The 23,974-nt window shown below is 35.5% G+C and overlaps 1 protein-coding gene across 1 annotated transcript in view; it reads left to right on the top strand.

Annotated features, from left to right (window-relative positions):
* The window catches only part of CMC1 (C-X9-C motif containing 1), an 84,694-nt gene that overhangs the window by 2,677 nt on the left and 58,043 nt on the right, over positions 1–23,974 (top strand). Inside the window, exon 2 of the mRNA XM_072793093.1 lies at positions 22,010–22,099. Coding sequence (XP_072649194.1) covers positions 22,010–22,099 — 90 coding nt within the window. The remainder of the gene's footprint in view (positions 1–22,009; positions 22,100–23,974) is intronic.

The raw sequence follows: 23,974 nt of genomic DNA on the forward strand, positions 1-23,974 counted from the left end.
GTATTAGAGAAGCTTGAAAGAAATATAAAGCTTATTCAGTTAATGTTTTGGAGGAGTGATTGAGAAGACCTGCTGTTGCATTGTAAAAAGGTGATGAGGGAAGTGAAGGCATTAACAATAATTAATAGATATTTTTTACTAACTGGATGGCAGAGATGGTCAGATTTAACAGCGTGATCATTGGAAACTTGTTAAAAGGGATGGAGGCAGGATTGGATGGGGAGGAAGAAAATGGAGTCAGCAAGTTGGAATTTTTAAAACTTTGCTGTTTAAATTCCAGAATAAAAGTGTATTGAAGCCAGTTTTGTGTTTTTTAACTTCATTTTTATTTGGTTCCTGAGTGGAAGCATAGGTTTACGTTTTGATTTCTCCTGCTTTTTATACAGTGCTATGTGCCCATACGGAGTAGATGTATTTCTGAGTAGATGAGTAGATATTTACATCAAATGAGGTTTACATAGCAAAGTCTGTTTTTCTACTGGTTTATGTTAGATTTTTAAAAATCTTTTTTTTTTTATTAAGTTTTTACTTTTAATTCCAGTATAGTTGGCATACGGTGTTATTCATTTCAGGTATACAGTATAGTGATTCAACAATCCTGTGCGTTACTCAGTGCTCATCACACTAAGCGTACTTTTTTTTTTTTTTTTTAAGATTTTATTCATTTATTCGTGAGAGATACACAGAGAGAGGCAGAGGCTCCCCTGTGGGGAGCCTGATGTGACTTGATTCCAGGACTCCAGGATCACGACCTGAGCCAAAGGCAGATGCTCAACCACTGAACCACCCAGGTGCCCCAGACTAGGTGTACTCTTTAATCCCCATCACCTCCACCTGCCTACCCTCTGTTCTCCATAGTCAACAGTCTGTTTCTTTGTCTGTTTCTCTCTCTCTTTTTTCCCTTTCTTTTGTTTCTTAAATTCCACATGAATGAAACCATATGGTATTTATCTTTCTCTGACCAACTTATTTTGCTTAGCATTACCCTCTGTAGCTTTACCCACATTGTCCCAAATGGCTGAATATTCTTTTTTTACGGCTAAATAATATTCCATTGTGTACATATATACCCCACATCTTCTTTATCCATTCATCTATTGATGGGCACCTGGGCTGCTTCCACAATTTGGCTATTGTAAATAATATTGCTATAAACATAGGGACGCATGTATCCCTTTGAATTAATGTTTTTGAATTTTTGGGGTAAATACTCGGTAGTGTGGTTCATGGATCATAGCATAGGGTAGTTCTATTTTTAAGTTTTGGAGGAAACTGCATACTGTTTTCCACAATGCTGCATCAGTTTGCATTCCCACCAACAGTGCATGAGGGTTCTTTTTTCTTCACATCCTCTCCAATACTTGTTTCATGTGTTTTTGATTTTAGCCATTTTGACAGGTGATCTCTCATTGTAGTTTTGATTTGCATTTCCCTGATGAGCAATGTTGAGCATCTTTTCACATGTCTGTTGGTCATCTGGATGTCTTCTCTTTATCAGATGTGTCATTTGCAAAAATCTCCCATTCAGTAGGTTGCCTTCACTGGTTTATGTTAGATTTTTAAAGATCTTTATACAAGTTTGATCTCCATTTGGCAACAGCTTTTTTTTTTTTTAAGATTTTATTTATTTATTCATGAGAAAGAGAGACAGAGAAAGACAAAGACATAGGCAGAGGGAGAAGTAGAGGGAGAAGCAGAGAAGCAGGCTTCATGCCGGGAGCTTGACGTGGGACTCTTCCTGAGTCTCCAGGATCACGCCCTGGTCTGAAGGCGGTGCTAAACCACTGAGCCACCCGGGCTGCCTGGCAACAGCTTTTAACTACCTTCATAGGGTCTGTTTTTCTCAAGAAACTCTGAACCCATCAATGGAATGCAGGTTACATATTTAATCCTATAGGTAGTTTTATTTAAACTGTTTTCCTTTTTGTTAGTGTAGAGGTCATAAGGGCACTCTCTGTACTTTTATTAGCTGTAATTATGTTCATTATTTTCTCTTACTATTTGAATGTAGAGAGAAAAAGCTGGAAGGAGTCCACAACACCCAAGAAAAGTGGCTGCAGAAAGAGAATAATTTTTAAAAAAATACTAGTATGTGTACTATATGGGATGAATACTCCCAGATATTGAGATTTAATTTTCTAAGCCTCTGACATTTTAAAATAGTCCATAGACAGTTCTAATATGCAAATAGAGTAGATGAGGAACCACTGTTCTGAACTCTTCCACTTTTATTGACTTATTCTTCAGCTCTGTTTTCTTATCAGTCTAATCTATTTCCAGAGGAAATTATTCCTATTTTAACGATGAATGGAACCTTTGAGGGCATAGTAATTGTTCAGAAATATGTGGTATAGCTCATTCCCATATAATAGGACTTTATTTATTTTTCATCTATTGCAAGTTATATTTGCCAATTTATAACACCTTCTACAAGTATTGTGTATTTTAGAAATCTTGTCAGACTTAAATGATTGAAAATTTAAATGCTTGTGTATTTTGAATGCCTAACACATCGCCTATAGGAACAATTTTAAAAGTGGTGCTTGTTAAAGTAGAATTTTCAAAAAGGTAAAATTATCACTTATGCAAATACAAAATGAATATGTGTGGAAGATTTTCTTCAACTCATTAATTAGTGAGGGAAGCAGTAAAATGTAAAAAACAGTCCAAAAAGCATTTGAGAAGCTGGATGCATAGACAGTTTCATAGGTTTCTTGCTTAGATAAAAAATGATTGGTTTACAACAGGGCCTCTATACACTATAATCTTTGGGGTTATCTTTTCCTCTGGTCAGAAATTATTTTTCTTTATTCAACAAAATTCTAGACATTAACCTCCTCCCATAACGAGTTGGAAAAGGGCCTGGCAATGGAAAGTTAAGCTCAGGGCTATACTGAAAGAACACTCAGTTATTCCTTTGCTCTTCCAGATTCCAGATAATTTTCCAACATGACTATATTCCCCAATGACAACTTACAGAAACCTGGGCCTGATAATTTTGACTACTTTCCCTAATAACCAGAAGAGATTCCTTTCTCCTTTTTTTCTTGTACCTTTCCCTCTTTTAGCAGGGTAGCTAGTTCCCCTTCCTTCATCCATTAGTGTGGATTTGTTCTCTACTTTTGCGTGGTGGGGCAGTAGCAACCGAGAGGTTTCCTAAAGTGTATCTGTCCCTCTAAAGGTGTTTTCCAGAAATCTAATTAGGGGAGGAAGATGGGATAGCAAGAGCTCAGAGGGTAGAAAGTGCAGTCAGGAATTTTCACAACATTGCAGGAGTAGATGTTGGATGAAGGTGGGTCTTGGGAGGGTGTTCTCTTGGCAGTTCTTGGAGTATTTGGTATTTATGTATCTAAGTATGTATGTATTTATGTATGAGAGAGAGAGAGGCAGAGACATAGGTAGAGGGAGAAGCAGGCTCCATGCAGGGAGCCCAGTGTGGGACTCGATCCCCGGACCCCGGGATCACACCCTGAGCTAAAGGCAGATGCTCAACCATGGAGCCACCCAGGCATCCCAGGGATTGCTGAGGTTGTCTTAGTAGTTCTTGTGAGGATATAGGTAGATTAGCCTTAGGGGTAGTAGCGCTTTTTTAATTCACTGGAAATTTTTTTTTAAATAGTTTTTTTTTTTAAACATTTTATTTATTTATTCATGAGAGACACACACAGAGAGAGAGGCAGAGACACAGGCAGAGGGAGAAGCAGGCTCCATGCAGAGAGCCCTATGTGGGACTGGATCCCCGGTCTCCAGGATCACACCCTGGACTGAAGGCGGCGCTAAAGCACTGAGCCACCTGGGCTGCCCAAACTCACTGGACATTTTTAAGTTAAACATCTGAAGAGACTCTTCAAATCTTTTCTGAGCACCATGTGACTAATATGTAAAAGGTTACATAGCAGATTAGAAAAATTTTGATTTTATTGCTTCTATGGCTCTATGGTATCCACTTAGACATAAATTATATTGGTATTTCAGAGCTAAAAATCTGTTTACTTGTAAATTTTCTATATTTCTAAACTCGAAGTATATTTGTGATAGAAGTTGTGAGTCATGAATCATGAAATGTTTTGTAAATCCGCTTAAGGAGTTTGAATTTTATCCTGAGAACAATGGGAAGATGATACAGATTTTTAGGCAAGTAGAAATTTCCTTTATTTTCTGCTTACCTGACTTTTCATCAGATCCAGGTTATGTGTTCTCAGAATACTGCTTAAGTGGTGATGTGTCTCCCATGGTATCACATCTGGAGGCAATGTCTGCTCTCATAGGTGATACTTATTTTGATCACCCAGTCAGGGGCTTGTTCCATTTCCTTGTTTTTTCCTCTCGTAATTAATTAATAATCTCTGGGGAGACCATTTAAGACTAGGCAAATATCCATTCCTCATCAAAAAATTCCCCTTTGAATGTAGTATTATATATTGATGATTTTTGCCTGATTCAGTCTTTCCTAGAATGGTTGCAGAATGATGATCTTATAGCAATCTCTCCACATTTTTTAGTTGGTTGTTGACATTTTAATACAAGCCAGAGACCATTTTGTTTCTTATTTTCTTATTTGTAAATCTTTATAGATGTGGACTCATGAATTCCTATTTTTCCAGGGGTTTATAATTTGTTACTGCAGTAATTATTTTGGTGCTCAAATTTTCCCAGATTTGGCCATTGAGAGAGTTCCTTCAAATTAGCTTTCTGGGTCCCTGTGATATGCTCCCATCCTTTTTTGGAGCATTTCCCTTTTTTCCTCACATAGGTATTTCTGGCTTATCTCATACCTATTCTGGCCCATCCATAGAATTAGTCCTATCTCTGACAAACCCTGATTCCTTTCTATGGGCATGACATTAGAGACCAAGGTTGGGATACCATTTGGATATTTTACATGCAAGTGAGTTTTGAATTACGTGCTCTTAGGAAAAAACCTGTAAAGGGACTGAAGGGAACAGGAAAGGAAAGGAGAGGAAGCTGAGCAAGGATGTGGTTTCAGGGAAGTCTTGTCTCAATCTGATCAGTTCTGGTGCACCACAAATACAGGGTGCGTCCCACTTTGGAGGCCAGGGCACTGGGCTTTTGTGCCATCTGCCAGTCCCTGCCCACTGCAGAAGGTGGGAGAGGGGCAGCTGGAAAGAAAGCTGGAATGTGCCATCGTGCCGAGGGGCAGTCCTAAAAAGGTTGCAGGTGTGAGTGCTTCTATATTCTCCTGCAGGGAGAATTCCAGCTTTCTCCTCAAAATCATTTCCCTGAAGCTCCTAGGAACCTTTGTTCAGGTAGTGAGAATTTGGATAGTGGTAGGTCAGGTAGGAAGGGGTACTTGCACAGATGTGTAAATACACACAGGTGCATGTATGGGGTCCAGATGGAAAGTATCATGGGGTTGTGGTAATGACCTTTCCTAAGATACAGCTAACATCTGCCAAACTGTGCTTTTGTTTTTTTCCCTCTAGATCATTTTGGACATAATGTTCTTTCTTTTTAGAATTTACCCTCCCCATCCCCAAATCTGTTTAATTCTTGTTCATTTTCACACGTCACTTTAGAGTCACTTTACATAGGAAGCGTTTCCTGATTGTTATCATCCCGTAATCTTTCAAAAACCAATTTTAAAAATATTTGAAAATTTAAAAAACTACCGAAATATCAAATAACTTGGGTAGAGAGTTTTTCATTCTATTTTTTTTTAGAGTTTTTCATTCTAGATGAAAAAATATTTTTTTTTCCCTTGAGAAATTAAGTGAAACCTAAAGATGTGATTTGTCTGTTTGTATCCAATGATTTGAGAGATGAAGTATCATGTGGAGAATGAGAATATTTACCTGTGTAGTAAACTGAATATTTTTCATATGATTTCACCTCTGAGTTTAACAGAGACTAGATGATTAGAGAAGATAACCAGTTAACTACATCTAGACAGTAAGAGATTGCCCACAAACGAGAGTAGGGGTGAGCGCTGTCCTGTTATGGAAAAGCACCCAATTGAATTTGGAAATTAGTACTGATATCTTCTTGTTTTAGACTTTGCCCATTAGCCTTAGGCCTAATTCTAAATGGTATAATTTCAGGTTTGAGGATGAGGGGTACGGAGAATAAGGCTTATTGGATGACTGCAAAAGCTGCTTTAAGCCTTAAACTGTTAAGATTTTAAATACTGGCAGTTGGTCTCAAGGGATTCTTGACTCAGCACAGAGAAGTCACCATAGAAAATAACTTTAGGTTTATATTCCATAGACTATCAGATGAGTATCCTTATTTTTGTATAAGGGTGTTAATAGCAAATGTGTAGCATTCCCTAAGCTTATAGATCTCAAAAAATGCAAAAACTGTCACCTTTTACTTGATATAAGTGGATCAAACAAAACTGCCAAAATAAAAACACAGATTCCCAGATTAACCTTCTCCTCCACCAGCCCTGATTATATTTTAACATTTTTAAGTAGAGAGGTTGAGGGGGGTAAAATTCTAAAAAGCATATTTAGTATACTGCATTGTTTTTGCTGAGGAACTGTTACTGGGTGTTGTTTTTTTTTTTTTTGGCAGATCAAAGGATGTGTTAATTAAGCATGATGAATTAAAATGTGGAGTTTCAAATGTTTATGTGGCAGAATGGGAACTAGCCTGTTTGACTCATTATTATGTATATAATCCGTAGCATGGTGACTGATACATAGTAGGTTCCTAATATTTGTTAACAGAATGAATATCTATATCAAATACTGAAACACTCTTAATCATGTGTTATTTATTAAATATATATTTAATACAGTTTGTATATTTACCATGTGTCAGCAGTTAAAGGGAATTAAGAGATGAATTAGACACAGTCTTGGACCTCATTAAATTTAAGTTTCATGCAGTTTCTTGATTTAATACATATTAGAATTATTTGAGGAGCTTTTAAGAATACCAATGCCTGGGTTTATCCCAGCATTTCTTTTCTTTTTTTTTTTTTTTTTTTTAAGATTTTGTTTCTTTATTTGGCAGGGAGAAAGAGAGCGCGCGAGCACATGCATGCACAAGCAGGGGGAACAGCAGAGGGAGAGGGAGAAGTAGGCTCTCCACTGAGCAGAGAGCCTGATTTGGGGCCAGATCCCAGGATTCTGGGATCATGACTTGAGCCAAAGGCTCAAGACACTTGATTACTGAGCTATCCAGGCACCCCCCAGCATTTCTGATTTGATTCGTCTGGGTGGTGCCCACGCATCAGAATTTCATAATGCCCTCTCAGGTGGTTAGATGCAGCCAGAATTGAGAAATTCTGGTACTAAAATCTGTCTTTTTGGCCTGCTATTACAGCATACCATAGACTGAGTGGCTTAAACAACAGAAATTGATTTTTCCACAGTTTTAAAGGCTGGGGAAGTCCAAGCTCAAGGTGCTAGTCAGTTTGGTCCTAGTTCTTCTTATGAGACCACCTGTCAGATTAGGGCCCCACCCATGTGATCTCCTTTAACACCTAATTGCCTCTCCAAATAAAATCATATTAGGGTTTAGAGCTTCAATATGAGTTGGGGTAGGTGAGGGGGACAAAAAATTCAGTCCATGGCAACCATTGATCTATCAGGAGAAGAAGATAGCACAGATGGTGTGATGTGGTATGTTAAGTCCAGAAGCAGTTACATGATTGGTATACACAAATCTTGGGCAGAAAGCACTTTCAGGTGCTGGGGCCAGAGAACTTTTGGATGGAACAAGTGTTTGATTTTTAAATTGGTAGACTTTGATAAGAAAATAAGAAGTAGAAAATGGAAGATAAGGGCAGAAGATTGAGTTGGAGTTTGACTTTACAGTTATTTGCTGAGTAATGTTGCAAAGATTGCTTTTCTTGCAATCTGACCTCCCCCCTTCTCCGTTCCTTAATAATACCTTGTGTGTGGTGATGTTTGTAAAACAATTTCTTCTACTGCTCCTTCCTTCCTTCTGCAAATATTTATTGTGCTTCTTCTGTGTACCATATAAATGTAAGCTGATTTTTTTTTTTTTTTTTGGTAAGGAAGATAACTTAATCACCAGGATGGCAGAATGAAGATTTAAATCGTTGAAATTTTTAAGTTGAAATCATGATGCTGCTGGGACTTGGAAATTGCCAATAGACATTTGAAAATGTGGGCAGAGTAGATTTGGAGCTGGAAATAAGCCCTGAGAACATGGAATAATCAACAGCATCTATAAAGGTAGAAGTTTGTGGGGTTGACACAAGAGGAATAAGACTAGATCTAACCTTGGAAGCATTTAAGCTTTTGCTGCTATTATTACCTTTGTTCAGAATATTTTTGAGACTCCTTTAAGATTTGCCTTCAGCCTTATAGTCCATTCATCCCAGTATCCTCATTTTGAACAATTTTTTTTTTGTGTGTAGGAGGTGAACTTGAATTTCAGCCAAGATTAGCCAGAGGCAATCTGGTGAAGGTGGTAGATGATCATTTTGGGAAATGCTACCCCTAAGAAAAATTCTATCATGGAACTCAATTTCATGTTAATGCACACAGACTCTGAAGGCCACATCAACAAAGATGTGAGGAGTGTGAGCAAAGTTTGATTCTTAGAAATAGATGAATAAGCCCTCAATGTAAAAATAATTCCCCCACTCTGTTGCAGAGTGGCACATGTTTTTTTGTAGAAATGTTATGAAATATTGTAAGATGAAGAAGAACTGGTGGAATAGAATGGCCAAAGGCACTGAGGCACATTCATAGATTTGGGGGTAGTCTACCATGCTCTAGATGTGTATCAGAGAAAAATAAGGTATATATTGCTGAAAAGGCACATGCATGCTGTCACTTCCCATATCAATGGAAAATTGTGCTTGTAGGAAAAGATAGTTTCAAAGGTCTACCAAATAAATCTGAAATCTTTTCATTTAAGAAATTATGGCCACAATGGAGATTGCAGCACATTTCTAAAATTGGCATGTCTTCTTGTGTAAGTTGATTTCCTGCTTTGGTATACTTTCAGATTTGTTGTCCCTTTTTGGCCTCATCTTGGTTAAAGTAATGTGGGTGGAAGAGGAAGTTTTCACACCTAGCAATCTGCAGAATCTGAGGTCCAAGAAATAGGTGCTTTTGGGAAATGGGTACATCTAGTGTGAACTAGGTGGTTATTAACAGTGAAAGCTGATAGGACAGAGGAGTTCAAATGAAGCCTACTATTGTGGGATATATGTGGTATTTGACCCAGAAGCTAAGCAGAAATAGGCACGTCTACTTCAGTGAAGTGCTTTCCTCATTTTGATGAAGTTTGAGCTTCTAAAAAATTAGATTCTTACCAATTGACCTAACATGTGATGTTTACACTATTTGAAGGTATTTTTTCAGCCAACTGACAAATGGCTCCTCTTGTGTTTTTTTTTCTTTAAAATAATTTTTTCCATGACAGAAATCAGAGAATCAGAGGGTGCTTGGGTGGCTCATTCGCTAAAGCATCAGCCTTCAGCTTGGGTCATGAACCTAGGGTCCTAAAATTGAACCCCGCATCGGGTTCCCTGCTCAGTAGAAAACCTGCTTCTCCCTCTGCTGCTCCCCTTGCTTGTGCATGTGCTCACATGCTCTCTTTCTCTCTCTGTCAAATCTTTTTAAAAAATCATAGAATCAGAATTCCATTTAACATTCTGAGAAAAAAAATCTAAACTGTGAGTTTGTTATTTTGATTGTGCTCCCAATGCTTCTGAAACAGTCATGACTATCCAGTCATGACTATCTATTATTTCACACTTTGAATGACTTGAGAAGCTTATGCAACCTGGTTTGCTAAAATCCCCTTAAATAGGCCACCACCCCTGTATGTGTGTCATGGAAGATTCAAGACCTGGGTTACATGATCTTGGCATGCCGCTCTGTTAGAGACTTGGGTTATTTTATTTATTTTTATTTATTTTTTTAGAGACTTGGGTTATTCCACCTCTGTAGGTCTCCTCTTTTTTATCTGCAAAATGGAATCAAACTATTTCACTTGGGAGGGCTATTATACAGTCTATAGGGATTTCATTGCCCTCATCTTGAAGCTTTATAGCCAGAGGCAGGCTGGAAATTGGTTGGGGTAGATGTCTCTTACTACTCATTTTCTTTTCTGGTTTGTTTTGTCAGTTCTAGAAGGACTTATTGAAGGAAAGAATGTGAAAGGAACACTGATCTTCACTGTCTTAATTTTCCCAGCCTAAGTACTTCCACCACCCACCCCCCTTCCTCAATTTATCATAGCAAGGAAGTACGAACAAGCTGGCAAGAACATGAAAATCTGATCAAGAGCATCCCTATTTCTGTGCTGTTGAGGAGAAATGGAGTCTGCCTAGCTTCCTGGTGTGAAGCACTTATTGGAAATGTAGCAATTGAGAACTCTGGTCTTTCTATATTGTTCATGATACCATCTGCCTGGAGTCCTTCATTTTGAGGCTCTTGGTAATTAGTAAAGAAGAGAGACCTAAAGATAGAAACTATGGCTAATGAGAATATGGTTGCAAACTTCAAGTATTTTTCTTGTTTTTCCTCCAGAGTAAAGAGTAGCATGGAAATATCTTTAGGAGCAAATAAATAATAACTAGAAAGTTTTAAAAGTGGCATTATATAAACAAGAATCAAATCAGTTAAATTAGAACGTTTTCACTATTGAAAAGGTATACTCTGCCCTTCAGGTGTCACTTCTTACCAATGAACGATTCTGTAATATTCTGGTTTGGTTCACTGTTATCTTTTTGGATTCATAGCAAGTGCTGTTGTCAGTAGACTTATAATCTACTACTGCCATACTGCAAGAACACGTGAGCCCCAAAGCAGTATCTGAGCTAACAAATTCAGCCAGTGAAAAAGGTGAAAATTGACTTTCAGGTGATGATAGAATGTTGAGAAGTTAGGGCTTCGGAAATTTTCCCTGCTGGTGTTATCCTGATTCTTTATCTCAGTATAAATTCATTCATGTGACCATATAGTAGCAAACTCTCAAACTTTGATTTTTTTTTTTTGCAGGCTTTTTTGCAAGTGTATAACATATATGTGTCACATTAACTTTGAGAGAATCATTCTGTAATTTTATGAATAAAAATTATAATTTTATTTATAATTGTGTTGAAGATAGCTTTGTAATATGTATAAAATAATATTTAGTGGTTGGTATGCTAGCAAATAAGAGAATCTTTAGCAGAATTTGTTCATATATTTTTAAGTGTGTTATTTCTGACTTAACACTAAGAGTTTGGAAAATCTAAATCAATATTCATGTGATTCTAGAATTGTTTTTTTGCCCTAGAAGGTTTTAGAAGAATGATCAGAAGGAGTTTTTGTAAGCCATCTAAAAAAAAGTGTTCAAGTAGGAATTACAACCTAGAATTCAAAATATGGGCGAATTTCTATTATATTTCTTATGGAAAATAGTTTAATATTACACAGCTATACTTGTATTTAAAGAACTGATTTTTAAAATTAGTGCTTTTGTTATATAAGACTACTGCAAAATTTATAGAGCAAAAGATAGACTCATCAGGACATATTATTAATAAGTTGGATAGATTAAAATTATATGTGAAAGGAAGAGGTAACATTTTGAAATTGGTTTTATAAAAGAGGTCAGTATATTACAATATTTCTTCTGCTCTCAATAATTATTGTGTTAATGTCTGATGCCTCATATGATGTGTGCTGCAGACCAGGAGAAAAGAAATATGTGGAGATAGTCCTCTGTTTTATTATTTACCTTCAAGTACACATCAGCTTTCCACTCCATAGGCTGTCTCACAGGCATCTGAAATTCACCCTGTCCACAGCTGAATTCCTCTCCTACCTGGTGTTTCTTTTGTGCTCCCTATGTCAATGAGTGGTCACGGCATTTCCCTGGGAGCCAGAAAACTGGGAGCCTTCTTTGAATCCTCTTTTCCTTAGTGCCTGTAGGCCCTGTGCATCTTGTAGGGCCTCTCTTGAAGCTGCCCTTTTCTCTCCATCCATACTTTCAGTGCCTCCTATGAGCTTACTATCCTTTTCCCCATCTTACAGCAGCTCTGGCAAAGCTAAGGGGAAAAAGGAGGCCTCAATAAATAGTTTAGGCCAGTTTTCAGCAAACCATGGTCCAGGCAAAATCTGGTAAGGCCCATAAGCTATAAATGGTTAGTAGGTGGTTAAAAACAAAAACAAAAAACATACATGAGGTAGTTTGTAGTCTGCAAAGCTTAAAGTATTCACAAGTCTGCTCCTTAACTAGAATTAGTTTGTTGAACTCTGGCATATGCAGTGGAAATTGGGATACAACTATAGGTATGGTAGAGAGGAAAAAATGTGAATCATTATTTGGGAAAATGTAGATGAAATGGATAGTTTGTTCAAGAAATATAAATTTACTAAAACCATAACTGACTAAAGAATAAAAAGCCCTTAGAAAATTGAGTTAGTAGTTAGGGTTAGAAAACTCTGTGTCTGTCTCACATACAGTCACATTCATACCGCAAGCCCTGGGCCCTAATAGCACTCAGAGTTCCAGCAGAGACCACAGGGCTATTGTGTGTAGGTAAGTCTACACACACACATGCTCAGGTACTACTAGGTCATGTGACTGGGAGCTAGTTGAGCAAGTCTGTAGGGCAGGCTCTGCTTCAGGAAGAATGGCTGTCAGCATTGGAATTCTTGGTTCTGAACTGAAGGTTTGGTTTGCAGAAGCAATTCTTTAGGAAAATCTCAGTTCTGTTCTTAAGGCTTTTCAGGCCCACCCAGAGTATCTAGAATAATCTCCTTTACTTAAAGACGACTGATTATAGACTTTAATCACATCTGCAAAGTACCTTCCCAGCAATACCTGGGTTAGTGTTTGAGTAAGTGGAGACTATAGCCTAGCCAGGTTGATTCATAAAACTGACAGCCACAGATAGTTTCTACCAAACTTTTAAAGGAACTGATAATGGTCTTTATACAGAGCATTCCACAGAATATAAGGGAAGAGAAAGGTCCCTACTTTATTGTTTAAATAATGTAACTATGGTGCTAAAGCAACACAAAGGAAAATCCTAGGCAAATCTTAACGTGAAGATAACTATAAAAATTCCAAATGAAATTTAAGCATCCAAGACAGAGGTTCTGTTAGTTTCTACTCATCATTTTTCTAAAGGACATAGCCAATAAGAATTGAAAAAGAGTAGAGCTGTCCCTGTGATTATTTACATAGAAATTAGAAGAGACTATGGATAACTCTGTGCCTCTCATGAATAAATAAATACATAAATCTTTAAAAAAAAAAAGAAACTGGACAATTTACTAGAACCAATGAGAGTTCACTAAGATTGTGTTGGTTATAAGGACAATGTAAAAAATTTAGGTGAACCTGTATACCAGCAACAAATAATTACATGTTACTTATGAAAATATACTTTTATTGGTAGAAATAAATCTAATAAAAGATGGATAGGATCTTTAAGGAGACTAATAAAAGATGAACAGTATCTTTAAGGAGAAAATTATAGAACTTTGTATCCACTTACTATTTAATTTCTGATAGTTATGTGTTTATCACCCATGAGTGCAGATATTTATCCTGGTTTAAAGCTAAGATATTATAAATTGAGGTAAAATATACAGTGAAATCTATAGGTTATAAGTTTTGATAAATGTATACAGCCCAATCAAGACATCCCCACAGAATATCCTTCTCAACTCCCGTAGATAACTAGTGTTCTATTTTTTAATCACCATAGATTTTTTTTTCATGTTCTTGAATCATGTAGTATTTACTCCTGTGCCTGGCTTCTTCTCAACAGAGTTTTTGAGCTTTCCCCATGTTGCGTCTATTAGTAGTTAATTATTTTGTATTGCTGAGTAGTATTCAGTTGGGCATTTAGGTTGTTTCTCATTTTTGGCTACTATGAATAATGCTTCTGTGAACAGACTTGTGCAAGTCGTTTTCTGGAAATGCATTGTCATTTATTTTGGTTGAATGAATACCTAGGAGTGGAAAGTAGATTAGATGTATATTTAACTATGACTTAGCAATTAGTTTTCCAGAGAAGTTTTCACACTCTTACCAGCAATATATGAAAGTTCCAATTGCTCCACGTTCTAACATTTGGTGTTATCAGTATTTTTAATTTTAGTCATTCTTGTGGGTGTGAAATGGTATAATGGGGTTCATTTGCATTTTCTTAATGACTGATGATTTTGAACACCTGTTCATTTACATATTCACAATTTGTATGTATTGTTTTTGAAGAATCCATTCAAGCCTTTTGTCCCTTTTTTATTGGTTTTTTTATTTGATTGTATTTTTGTTATTGATATATAGGAGTTTTTTATATATGCTAAATTCAATCAAGTCCTTTGTTAAATATATCTATATATATCTATGTATCTATATATAGATATAGATTTGGACCTATCTATATCTGTATCTATATCTATGTATCTCTGTTCTGTGAATACTTTCTCCTGGCTTGCCTTTTAATTTTCTTCATGGTGTTTTTCAGTGAACAGCAGATTTTATATTTGATGAAATTATATCTCTTTTTTTCTTCTGTTTAGTGCTGTTGTGTCTACTCAAAGAGAATTGAAGGGGTTTTTTGGTTTAATAGTTTTGGTTTTTACATTTAGGTTTATGATGTAAATTAGTTTTTGTGGGTACTGTGAAGTAGATCAGAGGCTTAATCATATTTCCCACTCTCCATGTTTATGTAGGTCTGCCACCATTTGTTGAAAATGTTTTTTTCTTTCTTCATTCAGTAACCTTGATGAATCTGTCAAAGCAAAGTGACTATATATAGGTGGAAACATTTCTGGACTCTGTTTTGTTACATTAATCTACTTGTTTATCTTAATTATGCCAGTACTACACCACTTGGATTGCTGTAGCTTTGTATTGAGACTTGAAATCACTTGAAATCAGGTAGTGTAAATCATCTAAATTGGTTGTTCTATTTTAATGTTATTCCAAGTCCTTTACTCTTACACATTTTTAAACTTTTTAAAATTATCACTTTATTTTGAAATAGTTTAATGCAACAAACTGCAAAACATGGCAGATTTTATGTACCTTTTCACCAGCTTTTCCTAATGATGGTGTCTCTCATAACCATAGTACAGTCCATCCATGAATATGATGTTACTTTCAAAGGATCAAAGCTTGGTATCAGAGGGAGAAAATAATCTTGCTTTTTTAATGTATAAAGTACTGTTATACATGCAGTGTATAGATAGTGTGTTTGTGGTATTAATGTATCATGGAGGGGCGTTAGAAAAAAAGGTCTAAAAAGGCTCTCTAGAGTAAAAATGGAAAAAAGTTGGGGCACACTGTTATAATTAATTGTACCTAAGGAACCAGGAATTGACATTATGCTAACTCAGGTACATATTTTAGTTAAATTTTACCATATTTTACATGGAGTGTGTATGTGTGTGTGTGGTTATGACATTTTATTACATGTGAATAGTCAAGTAACCATGCAGAACTGTTAAATCAGCACAAAGGAAACCTTTCACGTTTGCTTTTAATAGTCCAACTCCTTCCTCAGCTCTTTACTGGCAACCAATGACCTGCTTTCCAGTACTCTAATTTTGTCACTTTAAGGATGTTCAATAAATGGAATCACATAATAATATAATAATATAATAATTAAATTTAATAATAATATATAATATGTAATTATAATATGAATAATAATTTAATAAATAATTATTAAATAATATAATAATAAAAAGACCCTCTGAGATGGTCTTTTTTCATTTGATATAATGCCCTTGAGATCCATCAAGTTGCTGCTTTTGTATATCAGTAGTTCATTCTGTTTTATGGCTGAGTAATATTCTGTTGTCTTGTTGAACTGTTGTTATTCATTCACCCATTGAATTCTGTGTTTTGGCTATTACAGCTTAAACCTACAGTGAACATCTGTGTACTCGTTTTTGTGTGAACATATATATATATATTTTTTTTTTTTTTTGATAAATCCTGACGAGTGTGTTTGCTGAGTCATATGGTAAATGTATGTTTACTTTTATAAGAAACTGCCTGATTATCTTCCAGAGTGCCTATACCATTTAATGTTCCCATTGGGAATGTATGAGAGATCTGGTGACTTTGCATCCTTGTTAGCACTTAGTAGTAGTATTTTTTCTTTTAGCCATCTTAATAGGTCTTTAATGGTAACTTTTATAATTTTATTTTGGATTTCCCTAATGACTAGTGATATTAAGCATCTCTTCATATGCTTATTTACTATCCTTATGTCTCTTTATATAGTGTTTAAATCTTTTGCTCATTTCTAAATGGATTGTTTTCTTGTTGGGGTTTAAAGAAGTTTTTATATATTTTGGATGCAAGTCCTTTTTCAAATATGAAATTTGCAAATACTTTTTCACATTATGTTGCTTGTTGTTATCTTCCTAAGAGCAGTTATTGTAGAGTGAAAAGTTCTTCACTTTGGATGAAGTTTGAATTTATTGATTTTTTTTTTTCTTTTATGGATCATGAGTTTTGTGTCATGTATAAGAACTCTTTAACTCTGGGTCCTAAAGATTTTGTCCTATGATTTCTACTAGAAGTTTTTTCCCTTTAACTTTATATTCTGAAACAATCATAGACTCACAGGAAGTTGCAAAAAATACTAGATAGAGTCCTACATGTTCTTCATGCTGCTGCTCTCAATGATGACCTTCTATATAACTGTGGTATAATATCAAAAGCAGGAAACTGAAGTTGGTACAATACAGTTAATTAGACTATAGACTTCTCAGTTTTCTCCAGTTTTTATGTACATGCTTATGTGTGTGTATAGTTCTATGCAATTTTACTCCATGTTCTTGTTCTTATAAGGAAAGCATTCAGTGTTTTATCATTACGTGTGATGTAGCTATAGGATTTTTGCAGACACTCTGTAGATTGAAGTTCCTTTCTCTTCCTAGTTTTTTGAAAGTTTTGTTTTAATGAATGGTATTAAATGTTTTTTTCTGTTTCATTTGATATGAGCATATGGTTTTCTTTTTTTTAGACTGTTAATATGATTGATCACATTGGTTGATTTTCAAATAGTGACCCAACCTTGTATCTTGAAATAAACCCAATTTGATGTGGTGTATTTTTCTTTTTCTAGATTGCTGGATTTGATTTGCTAATATTTTGTTGAGAATTTTTGAGTCTATAGATTGTGAGGAATATTAGTCTGTGTTGTTTTTTTTTTTTAAATACTGCTTTTACTTTTGATATCAGAGTAATACTGGTCTCATAAAATGTGCTGGGAAGAGACTATAGAATTGGTGTTATTTTTTCTTTAAATATTTCACAGACTTTGTCATTAAGCCATCTGGGCCAGTTTGATTTTTCTAAAATAACAAAACTTCAGTATAATTATCTCATTTGTTTCCCTGTTTTCAATTTTACTGATTTCTGCTTATTTTTTGGCTTGTTTTAAGTTCCTTTTGTCCTTTTTCTAGTTTTGCAGATGGAAGCATAGATTATTAGTTTGAGACTTTCTTTTTAAGTGTGAACATTTATTGCTATAAATTTCCCTAAAAGCACTGCTTTAGCTTTGTCTTAGAAGTTTTAGGAAGTTCTGTTTTTGTTTTTGTATTCTTCTACCCTTCTTAATACTTCTTTGATCTATGATTTATTTGGAAGAGTACTGTTTAATTTCCAGGTGTTAGGAGATTTTCCTGCTAAAGTAAACTTTACAAAAGTAAAACTTTTTGTTTTTAGTATCTAGTTGATTCTATTATGGCCAGAAAAAATACTTCCAATTTGTTGATATTCCATTTGATTTATCTAGTATTTTTATTATTTTTTTTTTTAGTGATTGTTACAAGATTATACATAGTTTATAATAGTCTCTCAGCATGAATATTTTATCATTTAAGTGGAATGGAGATAATCTTGCTATCACCCCAAAGTTGATTTACCATCTCCCTTTTATGGTGTAGTCATCCTTAGTATTACCTCTATACACATTGAGAATGCTATGATTTTTGCTTCTGTCAAAGATATTACTTAAAACTCAAGAAGAGAATAGTTTATCTTTCTGTTGTATTTCTTTTTTTATTAATTTTTTTTAATTTTTTTTATTTATTTATGATAGTCACAGAGAGAGAGAGAGAGAGAGGCAGGCTCCATGCACCGGGAGCCTGACGTGGGATTCGATCCCGGGTCTCCAGGATCGCGCCCTGAGCCAAAGGCAGGCGCCAAACCGCTGCGCCACCCAGGGATCCCTCTGTTGTATTTCTTCATCCCTGTTTTGCGTTTCCTTTTGTTACCATATCCTTCCTGTTTGAAGGAAGCCATTCTTTGAAAATAGGTCTGCTGACAAGAAATTACCTTAGCTTCCCTTCATATGAGTTGTCTTTATTTCATCTTCAATCCTAAAGAATATTTGATGGATATAGAATTTTTGATAGTTCTTTTCTTTAGTACTTGAAAGTATTATGCACTTCCTTCTGGCATCTGTGGTTTCGGATGAGAAATCCTTTATCTTTTGTTTTTCTTTGTGTATGTGTATTTTTAAAGATTTTATTTATTTGAGGAAGAGAGAGCACACATGCAAGTGGAGAGGAGGGGCATGTGGAGAGGGAGAAGCAGACTCCCTGCTGAGCAGGCAGCCTGATGCGGGGCTCAATCCCAGGACCCTGGGATCATGACCTGAGCTGAAGGCAGATGTTCAACCGACTGAGTCACCCAGGTGCCCTGAGAAATCCTTTGGTTTTGAATCTTTGTTCTCCTATATTTCTCTCTGATGCTTTGAAGATTTTTCTTTGCCTTTCATTTTCAGAAGTTTGATTATGATGTGTCTTAGGTATCTTAGGTCTTAGGTTTCTTTGTGTTTTTAATTGTTTTCCTTAAGAGGTTTATGTCTTTTGCCTCATTTGGAAGGGTTTCAGCCATTATTTCTTCAACTATTTTTTTGGCTCTACATTCTTTTTCCTTCTGAGACTCTGGTAAAGTAAGTGATAGATTTCTTTTTTTCATCCTGCAGCTCCTGAGCCTTAGTTCATCTTTTAAAATGCTATTTTAAAAATTATTATTTAATCTCTACTTGATTTTTATATATTAATCCTATATCTGGAAACCTTGCTGAACTCACATGTTAGTTCTAGTAGCTTTTTTGTAGATTCGACTGGATTTTCTAGATAGATAATCTTATTTGACTTCATTGCTTTTCTCTATCATTTTGTTTATTTTCTAGCTTATTGATTTTGGCTTTGATCTTTATTACTTATTTTCTTTTGTGTTAATTCTTTTTTCTGGTATTTCATGGTGGAAGCTTATGTCATTATTTTTTTTTTTGGAAGTTTATGTCATTGATTTAAGACCATCCTCCTTTCTCAAAGTGGACTTTTAGTGTTACAGATTTTCCTCTCAGTACTGTTTTAACTGCAGCACACAAATTATGCTGTTTTATTTTCGTTTATTTCAAAATACTTTATTTCCCTTTTGATTTCTTCTTAGACCCATGGGTTTTTTTTCTTTTTCTTTTTCTTTTCTTTTTTTTTTTTTTTTATTATTTATTTATTCATGAGACCCAGAGAAGCAGAGACATAGGCAGAGGGAGAAGCAGTTTCTACAGGAGGAGCCTGATGCAGGACTTGATCCCAGGACCCTGGAATCACACCCTGAGTCAAAGGCAGATGCTCAAACACTGAGCCATCCAAGTGCCCCATCCCAAGGGCTATTTAAAAGTGTGTTAGTTTCCAGATGTTTGGAGATTATCAAGACATCTTTCTGTTACTGATTTCTAACTTAATTACATTGGTGTCAGGGAACATACTTTGTATGATTTTGAATTCTTTTAAACTTACTGAGATTTGTTTCATAGACTATGGTTTATCTTGGTCAATATTTAGCTGTTATCAAGAGGAATCTTCTGTAAATAGTTGATGATATGGTTCAGGTGCTTTATAATTTTAATATTAAAAATATGTTTTTCTAATATGTTTTATATATTTCACATTTGTACATCAGGGATTCATTTTTATTTTATCAGAGTATGTATATTCTTTATTACTTCTTATGGTAGGTTTTGTTTTACAAAGAAAGTCACATCTTCCATCCCTCATGTTCTTCTGTAATGTGGCCTTGCAAGAAAGAATGGAGTCTTCATTCCCCTGCAGTTGAGTATAGCCTGTCCTTTGTGACTTGATCAATGTAGTGAGACAAGAAGGATGTTTCATGGCTTCTGTGACAGAGTCAGAAAAGGCCATACTGCTTTTATGTGGTTTTCTTGGAACGCTTGCTCTTTAGACATTCCTTCTTAGGTTGCTTCCTCTCCCTCTGACTTACCTGCTGTACTGTGAGAAGCCAAACCATATGGAGAAGCCATGTATAGGTGCTCTAGTTTATAGTCCTCACAGCCATTGCAGCCCATTTGTCAAATATGTAAGTGAAGAAAGAAGTCATCCTGGAAGTAGTCCTCCAACCTCAGCTTTTGCAGCTGTTGTAGTTAATGCCAGTCATTTGACTCAGCCTAGATGAGGCCCCAGATACTGTGAGGCAGAGGAGTCCATTCTGCTTTACCGTTCTGAATTACTAGACTGTTGGATCTCCATGCATAACAAATGTTTGTTTTACACCATGAAGTTTGATTGATGGCTGTTGCACAACAATAGGGATCAGTCCTTTTCAGTAAGATTTGCCAGGGGTTTCAGTCCTTACATATCTGAAAATATTTTTAACTGCACTCTTAATTGGCTTTGGAATTCTTGGATCTAAAGTAATTCAATCTCAGAGCTTTGAAATTATCTGTCCATTGTCTTCATACATCCCAAGTTTTGGCAGTGAAACATGATGTAAATCTGATTCTCATTCCTCTGTGTGGGTTATGTGTTCTCCCTTTTGAAGCTTTTAGAATTTTTGACCTTCAGGTATTTTCAAAGTGCGTGTAGGTTTTCTATGATCCGTTTCTGTCTGAGGACTCCTATCTTTTTATTTACTTCAGTATACTTATTAAACTTTAAAATACATATATATTTTTTTACTCTTTTAACTCTCCAAGATGTGGATATTTCTTGATTAATTAGAGTTGGTTTCTCCCTTTCACTGTGTTGTCCCATTTAATTTAGGGGATTCTTGGCTGTTTTGTTGTTGATTTTGTTTGCTTTTTAAGATCCCTTTTTACACTCTTTGCAAATATCTATCACTTCATCGCTGCCTATTTCCAGAGGTTGTTGGGAATTGTATAGTACCAGGAAGAATTTAGAGGCTCCTGGTCTAAAGTCTTAGCTGTCACTAGATATTGGGAAACTTCCTGATCCTTTGGGGATAAATACAGGTATTACTTCTTTTACCTATGATGTAAAGGCAGCAGAAGAGGTCACCCACTTGCTCCTACTGAAGTATTTTAACTTAGTAATGCTTTGGTTTCTTTCAGGGAAGTCTCTTCTCATTTTTGCTGCTTCAGTGCATGGAGCAATACCCACTTTTGGCATCAATTTTTTTCCTGGGGAAAAACTGTGTATGATTAGCTCCTTTAAGCTGATCTCATTTGCCTTTTGTCTTTCAGAGAGACTCTTGATTATTTTGCTTTCTCAGAGGACACCTACCCCATTGTTTTTCAAGACTCTATGAATTTAAGGAGCTGGTAGGACTCTGCAGTAGCTGCTCTATCATTTTAGTCTAACTGTGGTAGTTTTGTTTAAAATGCACATAAATTTCACGTGCAGTGTTTTTATGTGCACATGCAGTTCTGCTTTTCTTCTACCAGTTCTTTCTTTCTTAGGCTATTCTTTACTACTAGGTTGAAGAACTAATTAATGTTTTAGTTTATGACTTTAATTTTGACAAGACTGCATGGACTATGTTATCAAATAAAAGTGTTGCAATATAGCTTGTAGAAGTTTTTGGAAAGATATTGCCTGTGTCCCATATTTTTTTTTCTGTTGTATATAAAAATTATTTAGAATGATTTTTAGTGACTAAAATAATCACAACTTTATGAGGTTGTGAGAGTCAGTTTTTAGTATGTCTGTATAGGCTTTTATTTTGAGTAAGCCAGAGTGCTTATTTTTCCTAAACTGGTGATTTACGTGAGACTTCATTATATTAAAGAAAAATCTTTTTCTTTTTTTTTTATTTCCAGAGCAGCATCTCAGACATGTTGAAAAAGATGTTTTGATCCCTAAAATAATGAGAGAAAAAGCCCGAGAGAGATGTTCTGAACAAGTTCAAGGTAAGATTCAAATATTCATATAAAGATCAAATACATTTTTTATAATATGATCTGAATTTAATCCTTAGCCTCAGAATCAAGTAGTCAATGAATTAATATGTATGAATTGCTTCTCACCCTTTCACTGAGATACCAGTATTTCAGCTTTCAGAACTTCCAGACGGTGTTCATTTACAATTTAAACATATTCTCCCAAATTATCAGTAAAAAACATTTTTTCCCCAAAAGTATGGTTACATATATAGAGAGAAACTTGGTTTTGAGTATTTTAGAGAAACAAGTTATTCTAGTGATTTTGATAGGGAAATAAGAAACATCAAATGTAACATGTACCTGTTTTTTCTTCATAAACATATTCATATAGATATATATACTAAGATGATCTTTGGTGTCATTGTCTATTACTGAATTGTTAATGGAATCCCAATATTATTTACAATGCATCTTTTTATTTTTTCCTTTTCCATATTTTAAATTTTTTTTTTTTTTTAGATTTCTTTTTTATTTATTCATGAGAGACACACAGAGAGAGGCAGAGACACAGGCAGAGGGAGAAGCATGCCCCATGCATGCAGGGAGCCCGATGTGGGACTTGATCCCATAATTCCAGGATCACGCCCTGAACTGAAGGCAGATGCTTAACTGCTGAGCCACCCAGGTGTCCCCGTATTTTACATTTCTAAGTGGAAGATATTTATGTAAATGCATGCACTAGGCACTCATATATGCACATTTTCTTTGGAAAATGTTAACAAGAGATACTCCTGTACTTCGTAAATCTAGAAAGATACTGTTGATTAATATATAATATTTGGTGAAAAAATGAGGCCATAAGCAGTGGATCATTAGAAAAGCAGATGGCAGTATCACTGTAGAAATAGCTTTTTAAAAAAATCCACCTCCTGAAATGGCTATCTAGAAGAAGTTAGTAGTAAAATTTTGCTGACATAGGACTATTTTCCTGGCTCCTCTTCACTTTTCCCTGTAGTCATCTTCTTTGAGGGATCTCAGTGATTCTTAGGATGATGGGCTGTAATTCCCCAGCAAGTTTCTACAGGGGAGCCAGGTGGTGTCAGTAATGTTTGTATGCTGGGAATACTTCTGTCCCTCTGATGCTGTTCTCCTTGGAGAATGACCTTTGGAATCCATGGATTGAAGCAGTGAGAGAAGAGTATACTATTCCTCGGAATGGACATTGTGTGATAGTCATTTCTGTTTCTTAGGTGACTTATAACCTATTCCAGTTTAAAATCCATTCATAAATTAGATTTAAGTTAAATCCATCTATAAATAAATTTTATCAATAATTAATTATTTTTGGGATGCTTGGGTGGCTCAGCAGTTGAACATCTGCCTTTGGCTCACAGTGTGGTCCTGGAGTCCTGGGATCAAGTCCCATACTGGGCTCCCCTTGAGAGGAGCCTGCTTCTAACTTTGCCTTTTCCTGCCCCTCCCCTCTCTCTGAGTTTCTCATGAATAAATAAAATCCTTAAAGAAATAAAAACAATTATTTTCATTCTGATACTAGCTTTGCTTTCCCTGTTAATTAGTGTTTAATCAAGAGCACTTTTCTTCCACCCACACCTCCAGGTGTCAGGAGAAATTAACCTATTGCTACCTGCAGACAGCGGTCAGTGCTAAGCTGACATTGGCAGGTGTCATGCTGATCCTCTCGAGATAATCCTCCACTTGACTCAGAACTTTAAAAAAAAAATACATGTTCTAACTCAGATGAGGGAGGATAAAAATTAACAATGCATGATGAAATTATAGGACTAACTTTTCACTACCAGGAAAATTTACTTATTACTGGTATATTGATAAGTATTAATTGTATTTATGCTGTTTTTAACACATTATTCAGGTATCTAGAAT

The sequence above is a fragment of the Canis lupus genome, chromosome 22, assembly GCF_048164855.1.
Source record: "Canis lupus baileyi chromosome 22, mCanLup2.hap1, whole genome shotgun sequence".
Classification (NCBI taxonomy): domain Eukaryota; kingdom Metazoa; phylum Chordata; class Mammalia; order Carnivora; family Canidae; genus Canis; species Canis lupus.